Source organism: Prionailurus viverrinus, chromosome A3, assembly GCF_022837055.1.
Source record: "Prionailurus viverrinus isolate Anna chromosome A3, UM_Priviv_1.0, whole genome shotgun sequence".
Lineage (NCBI taxonomy): Eukaryota > Metazoa > Chordata > Mammalia > Carnivora > Felidae > Prionailurus > Prionailurus viverrinus.
The window spans coordinates 48914768-48922670 of NC_062563.1; the positions used below are offsets into that span (position 1 = coordinate 48914768).

The 7903-nt window shown below is 36.3% G+C and overlaps 1 protein-coding gene across 1 annotated transcript; it reads left to right on the forward strand.

The window, feature by feature from the left end:
* The first annotated feature begins 5229 nt into the window (after positions 1 to 5229).
* LOC125162892 (elongation factor 1-alpha 1-like) lies at positions 5230 to 6823 on the forward strand. Its single transcript, XM_047854426.1, has one exon. It carries the CDS (start codon positions 5301 to 5303, stop codon positions 6687 to 6689), a length of 1389 nt encoding a protein of 462 aa, XP_047710382.1. The 5' UTR covers positions 5230 to 5300; the 3' UTR covers positions 6690 to 6823.
* Positions 6824 to 7903: the final 1080 nt, after the last annotated feature.

Sequence of the window (7903 nt, forward strand, 5' to 3'; positions counted from 1 at the left end):
GTTATTTTGAGAATTTCCTCTTTTCTAATGTATTCTTTCAGTGCTATAAATTGCACTCCCCCTGCCCTGATTTTAGTATTCCACTATCATCCTTGTGATGTCTAATATTTTTTAAATGATTTTTTGGTTTATATTCATAAGGGATATTGGTATGTAGTTTTCTTATTTTTTCCTTTGTGGAATCTTTGTCTAGTTTTTATAGTGAGTAATACTGACTTTATAAAATGGGTTGGAAAGTGTTCCCTCTTCTATTTTCTGAAGAGATAGTGTAGAAATGGTGCTGATTCCTTAATGAACATTTTTTAGAATTCTTCAGTGAAAACATGTAGACCTGGAAATTTCTTTTTAGAGAGTTTTAAAATTACAAATTCAATTTCCTTAATAGTTATAGGGCTATACAAATTATTTCCTCTCTCTATAGAGTTGTTGCAGTTTCTGTTTTTCAAGAAATTGACCCATTTCTTCTAGTTACCAAATTTATATGAGTTGATCATTAGTATTCCACTATTATCCTTATGATGTCTACAGTGTCTGTAGTAGTGATAACCCCGATTTCGTTCCTTGTATTGATGATTTGTATATATTTTGGTTTTGTTAGTCTTGTTAAAGGTTTGCCAATTTTATTAAACTTTACAAAGAACCACTCTTTTGTTTCATTTGATTCGTTGATTCTCTACTGTGTATTGTTTTCTGTTTTCATGTTAATCTATTAATTTTGGTTCGTTCCTTCCTAATACTTTCTTGGGTTTGCTTTGTTAGAGTTTTCCTCTTTTCTAATGTATTCATTAAGTGCTATAAATTTTCCCTTTCATCCATGCATTTGTTGTGTTCCACAGGTTTTGATTTTTGTTTTCATTCAGTTTAATATGTTTTTTCCATGGAGATTTTATCTTTGACTCATGTATTATTTTAAGTATAATGTTTAACTTTCAAGTGTTTAGAGATTTTCCTGTCATCTTTTTGTCATCAATTTCTAGTTTGATTCCATTGTGGTCATAAAACATACTTTGTTAGATTTTAATTCTTTTATATTTGTTAAGGTTTGTTTTATGGTACAGGATATAGTCTAACTTGGTATGTATCCCATAGGCTCTTGGAAAGAATCTGTGTTCTGTTGCCGTTGGGTGGAAGGTTATATAAATTTGATTTCGTCTTGTTGATTGATGGTGTGGTTGAATTCTCTATATACTTGTTGATTTTCTGTCTAGTTATTCTATCAATTGTTGAGAGAGAGGCAAATGTTTAAATCTCCACTTACAATTATGAGTTTGTTTCTTTATCCTTTCATTTCCATTATTTTTTGCTTTATCTGAAAATTTTGGTATTTGTACATGCTACTTTGTTCTGGTTTCTATAGTGTTTGTTTTTTTTTTTTAATGATAAATATACTGTCATTCCAATTGTTTCTCTCTCACTGCTTTAAAGATTATTTCCTTGTCTTTAGTTTTCAGAAATTTGACTCGGATGTGTTTTGGTGTAGATTTGTTTGAATGTATCTTGTTTTAGAGTTATTTAACTTTTTGAATCTGTGAGTTTATGTGTTTTGCCAAATTTGGGAAATTTGAGTCATTTTTTCAGTAGTTTTCCAGCCCTGCCCTTTCTCTCATTTTCTTCTGGAAAAAAGTTATATAAGAATTAGGTCTTTTTTTATGTTTTTTTTTATGTTTATTTTTGAAATAAAAATAAACTACAGTTTTTTTATGTTTTTTTTTGAAAGAGAAATAGAGAGAGAGAATGCAAGCTGGGGATGGGCAGAGAGAGGGAGACAGATGATCTGACTTGGGTTCTGTACTGACAGCAGAGAGCCCGATGTGGGACTCACAAACTGTGAGATCATGACTTGAGCCGAAGGTGGGCACTTAACTGATGGAGCCACCCAGGCATCCCAACCCTGGGATGATTATTTTTGGAGATTATGTGGTTTTTTTCCAGTAATTTTTCTCTCTGTTGTTTAGATTGTGTAATTTCTTTTGTTATATCATTCAGTTTAGTAACTCTTGTTTCTGTACTCACCGTTATGCTGTTGAGCTCCTTCACAGAGCTTTTTATTTCAGTTATAAATTTTTCAGTTCTAAATTTTTCATTTGATTCTTCTTTGTGTTTCCAGTTTTTTTATTGAGACTTTTTTTCTTTGTTTCTTTTGTTTTTAAGCATGTTTGTAATTGTTATCTGAAGCATTTTTACAATGGCTGCTATAAAATCTTTGTAAGTAATTCTAATATCTCTGTCATCTTGATTTTGGAATCTATTGGTTGTATTTTCACCCAGCTTAATATCTTCCTACTACTAGTTATGAGGATTGATTTTAATTGAAGTTTTGACTGGCCATTTTATTATGTTTCAAAATTCCAGATCTTATTTATACCTTCTGGTTTAGTTGACTTCCTCTGACACCAATTGTGCAGGAAAAGTGGTGTGCATCTGCATTCTTATCAGGTGAAGATAAAAGCTGGATCCACGTTGACATTTCAGGGGGATGGGCTTGGTCACGGTTTAGCAAGAATGAAAGTCCCAGATTGCTACTCAGCCTTTTTTGACATCATCCTACGTGTGTGTGTGTGTGTGTGTGTGTGTGTGTGTGTGCTGGGGTATAGGAGAGATGCAGTCGTTTTCTGGATCTTCAGCTAGAGAGACCTTTTTATTTTAAATTGTGGTTTACACTTTAGCCATTTTTAAGTATGCAGTTCAGTAATGTTAAGTAAATTTAAATATTCACATTGTTGTGCAACCAATCTTCAAAACTAAAACTTCATACCCATTAAGCCACAATTCCTCATTCTCCCCTGCCACCAGCCCTTGGCAAGCATCATTCTACTTTCTGTCTGTATGAATTTGCCTACTCTAGAAACCTCATATAAATGGAATCATATAGTATGTATCTTTTTGCAGCTGACTTATTTCACTGACTTTGCATAATGTCCTCAAGGTTCATCTATGTTTTAGTATGTGTTAGAAGTTTCTTCCTTTTCTAAGGATGAATTATATTCCATTGTATGTATAGGCCACACTTCTGTATCCATTTATCCACTGAGCAGAGAGCAGGAATTTGTTGGGTTTTTTCTTGTCTGTATTGATTGGTATTTCTGGGTTCCTCATTTCTTCAGCTCCACATCATCTGAAATATGTGGCAAAATGAAAATCAAGAAAACTCAGTGCAATGTTATTTCTTGTCTGTCTTTTCTCCACCTCTGTGAGTCTTTTTACATTTCCTTATATATCGTGTCCAAGATTTTTGTTGTACTTACTGGAAGACATAGGGTCAAATATATCTACTTCATTTTCCTGGAAGTAAAAGTCTGAAATTGACATTTGTGTTATTTTATAATGAGTATAGTACTCTTTTTTGAAAAAGTTGTTGTTTAAAAATATTCTAAAAATCTAATTTTTTACTAAATCAGACAAGATTTTCTTCCTTTTTCATTTTAAGTTTATATTATTTTACTTTTGGGAACTTGCATTCTTTTTATGGTTTGATGATTTGTTTTATTTTGTTTTATTTATTTTATTTTTTTAACTTTTTAAAATATAATTTATTGTCATGTTGGCTAACATGCAGTATATACAGTGTGCTATTGATTTTGGGTATTGTATGTAAGGGACTTTTATTCTTAATATTTCTGTAGTTCTTAATTTGAAAACATGAAATTCACTTTTAAAGTAACTGTAACTCAAAGGCTCTCTCCTCCTACTTGCAAAACTCAGTTGTTGGTTTTTTTGTTTGTTTGTTTGTTTTATTTTTTGTCAACACCAACTATCTGGTGAGTGTCTCACAGTCCTTCTTGTGTGTTGAAATTGAAACCACTGACACAAGTCTATGTTATTGGTCTATGGTTTTCAGAATGGCCATGGGATAAATTCTTTTAAGATTCTCCTAGATTACTTACAGCCATAAATTTTATTGACTTCTGAATACTTCATAAAATTTAAACCTGCTGGAAAAATGATTTATTATTTATCTTTAGGGGAAAAAATTCTGGGTTTCCTCATAGCACAGACAAGAGATCTCATATTTCTCCAACTTCTAAAGTCTCTGTATTAGAAATGAGAAATGAGGCACTTAGGTGAATTGGGGAACTGCTCTAACTTAGAATAGATCTTTTGGGGGCCCAAAGAAATGTACTGTTTGTGAAAAATCTTCTATTTGAATGACTGTAAATATAAACAAATGTTGAATCTACAAACTACTTTCCATAAAATGCATATGAATTTAAAAAGAAAAAATTCCTAGACAAAAATACATCATTTCTAAGGATACTGTAAAACAGTTCAAAACACTGCTAAACCACACAGATCTTCCCACTTTCTTGGATAGTGGCTCAAGTGAACTGACTCTAAGAAAACTATAAAAATAAAAATGAATCATGGGGTGCTTGGGTGGCTCAGTTGGTTAAGTATCTGTCTTCGGCTCAGGCCATGATCTCATAGTTCATGGGTTCGGGCTCTGTGCTGACAGCTCAGAGCCTGGATCCTGCTTCAGATTCTGTGTCTCCCTCTCTCTCTGACCCTCTCCTGCTCACATTCTGTCTGTCTGTCTCTCTCAAAAATAAATAAACATTAAAAAATTAAAAATAAAAACGAATCATAAAAATTTATTTTTCTAGATTTATTTCTCCTTCAAACATTAAAAAAAATACATTCAACTTTCATTCCTGTAATACTAATGTGAAATGTCTCATGTGAAATGTATAAGGACATCTTTATACAAGGCAAAAGCTTCTAGAAGCCCAAGCACCTGATTTAGAGTAGATGATTACTTTCAGACACAGAATTTAAGAAGTTCCCCCTTAAAATTACTGCTCTTAAAACAGGCTTGTTTTACATAATAAATCTATTCTATGATGTCATAGAAAAGCTAATAGGTGAAAATCTCAATGCTTTAATGTATGCAGTTAATAATAGAACCTTTTGTGATCTGTAGTATCATAGCTAAGTGCCCTTTATAAATTCCAGCCAAATAGTAAGAGTCTGAGGTAAGGCTGAACAAGCTAAATGAATCAATGCAAGATGCTGTTTTGCAATTATGGCTCATAATACACATTTTATTATATCTCACAATTTTGTGGGCCAGAAACCCAGACAGTATTGTCTTGTTATGTGCCTAATCCCTTTTGATGTTTCCCAAACCCAGCATAGTATCTAGCCCATCAGTGGCTATCAGTGAAGGTTGGTTGAATTAATAAATCAATGAAACTCAAAGTGACTTGAAGTAGCATCTATAAAAAGTATACTTGGGCTTTTTCGCAACGGGTTTGCCGCCAGAACACAGGTGTCATGAAAACCACCGCTAAACCTAAACCAAAATGGGAAAGGAGAAGACTCATATCAACATCGTCGTCATTGGACACGTAGATTCGGGCAAGTCTACCACTACTGGTCATCTGATCTACAAATGTGGTGGGATCGACAAAAGAACTATCGAAAAATTTGAGAAGGAGGCTGCTGAGATGGGAAAGGGCTCCTTCAAGTATGCCTGGGTCTTGGATAAACTGAAAGCAGAACGTGAACGTGGTATCACCATTGATATCTCCCTGTGGAAATTCGAGACCAGCAAGTACTATGTGACCATCATTGATGCCCCAGGACACAGAGACTTTATCAAAAATATGATTACGGGCACATCTCAGGCTGACTGTGCTGTCCTGATCATTGCTGCTGGTGTTGGCGAATTTGAAGCAGGTATCTCCAAGAATGGGCAGACCCGTGAGCATGCCCTTCTGGCTTACACACTGGGTGTAAAACAACTTATTGTTGGTGTTAACAAAATGGATTCCACTGAGCCACCCTACAGCCAGAAGAGATACGAGGAAATCGTTAAGGAAGTCAGCACCTACATTAAGAAAATTGGCTACAACCCCGACACCATAGCATTTGTGCCAATTTCTGGTTGGAATGGTGACAACATGCTGGAGCCAAGTGCTAATATGCCTTGGTTCAAGGGATGGAAAGTCACCCGTAAAGATGGCAATGCCAGTGGAACCACACTGCTTGAAGCTCTGGATTGCATTCTGCCACCTACTCGTCCAACTGACAAGCCCTTGCATCTGCCCCTCCAGGATGTCTACAAAATTGGTGGTATTGGTACTGTCCCTGTGGGTCGAGTGGAGACCGGTGTTCTTAAGCCAGGCATGGTGGTCACTTTTGCTCCAGTCAATGTTACAACTGAAGTAGAGTCTGTTGAAATGCACCATGAAGCTTTGAGTGAGGCTTTACCTGGGGACAACGTGGGCTTCAATGTCAAGAACGTATCTGTCAAAGATGTTCGTCGTGGCAATGTGGCTGGTGATAGCAAAAATGACCCACCAATGGAAGCAGCTGGCTTCACAGCTCAGGTGATTATCCTGAACCATCCAGGCCAAATCAGTGCTGGATATGCACCTGTGCTTGACTGTCACACAGCTCACATCGCCTGCAAGTTTGCTGAGCTGAAGGAGAAGATTGATCGTCGTTCTGGAAAAAAGCTGGAAGATGGTCCCAAGTTCTTAAAATCTGGTGATGCTGCCATCGTTGATATGGTTCCTGGCAAGCCCATGTGTGTTGAGAGCTTCTCTGACTATCCTCCTCTGGGCCGTTTTGCTGTTCATGACATGAGACAGACGGTTGCTGTGGGTGTCATCAAAGCAGTGAACAAGAAGGCAGCTGGAGCTGGCAAGGTCACCAAGTCTGCCCAGAAAGCTCAGAAGGCTAAATGAATATTATCCCCAATACCTGCCACCCCAGTCTTAATCAGTGGTGGAAGAACGGTCTCAGAACTGTTTGTGTCAATTGGCCATTTAAGTTTAATAGTAAAAGACTGGTTAATGATAACAATGCATCGTAAAACCTTCAGAAGGAAAGGAGAATGTTTTGTGGACCATTTGTTTTTTTTGTGTGTGGCAGTTTTAAGTTATTAGTTTTTAAAATCAGTACTTTTTAATGGAAACAACTTTGACCAAAAATCTGTCACAGAATTTTGAGACCCATTAAAACAAAAGTTTAATGAGAAAAAAAAAAAGTATACTTGGAAATTTCCCAATTGCAGCACTGATGGGCAGCACTCATTTCATAATTGAAATGAGTGATGTGACAGCTGAAAAAATGCTGTATCCCTAACTCTGCCTCAAGTTGGAGATATGACCCTGGGTAAGCCATGTGTGTGCACTAGACTGCAGTTTTTCTACCCACGGAGCAAGGATATTGAGGAAACTTGTTTATTAGGTACATCGTAGTGTGTTAGTGCTGAGAGTTAAGGAAACAAAAAGAACTTGAGGAAATATGCACTTTAAGGAGCATTTAATGGTCTTTATTTCCAAGGAAACTCTGAACTTGTCTTCAGATGATCTTAATGACCTGAGCAGGGTAGGAAGTTCTGTCACATAGTATCCATAATATCATTCACTTGCCTGGAAAGCCTGATGCCAGAGTGACTACACAGCTGTACCACTTGAACATTTTATGGAGCCTTAAGAAAATCCAATTTTATTAGTAACAAAAAGTGTGATTTTAGTAGCTATCTATCTATTTCTAAAATGTCAATGCTATTCTTAAGTAAACAGGAGCAGAATTTGTCTTCCCTGAAATTGAATTCTTGTTCAATAGATAAACCTTTATTGATGCTATAGCCTCTGAGGAGCACAAAGTTTATGAGGCCTGGATGGTGGCGAGGAGCCTGGAGAAAAAAGTGATGAACAGGGACAAGTTCAGATGTTTCCTGTAGTTAATGCTGAGAGGAAGTAAGACAAATGGTCAAGGGGTGTAGTTTCTCACTGACACCTTCTTTGTTAAGGGCTGTAGCTGTAAGTCATCATGGTTTGCGCTGGGAAAATGGCCTCTAGAATCTGGTGCCCAGAGCACATGTGCCGTCTTCATCTGACAAACACAGGGCCTCTAAGTTTGCAGCAGAGTCAGGGGCAGGAGAGGAGCTTGC

Coding starts and splice junctions, on each gene's coding strand:
- LOC125162892 (XM_047854426.1), top strand. CDS start 5,301: ATGGGAAAGGAGAAGACTCATATCAACATCGTCGTCATTGGACACGTA.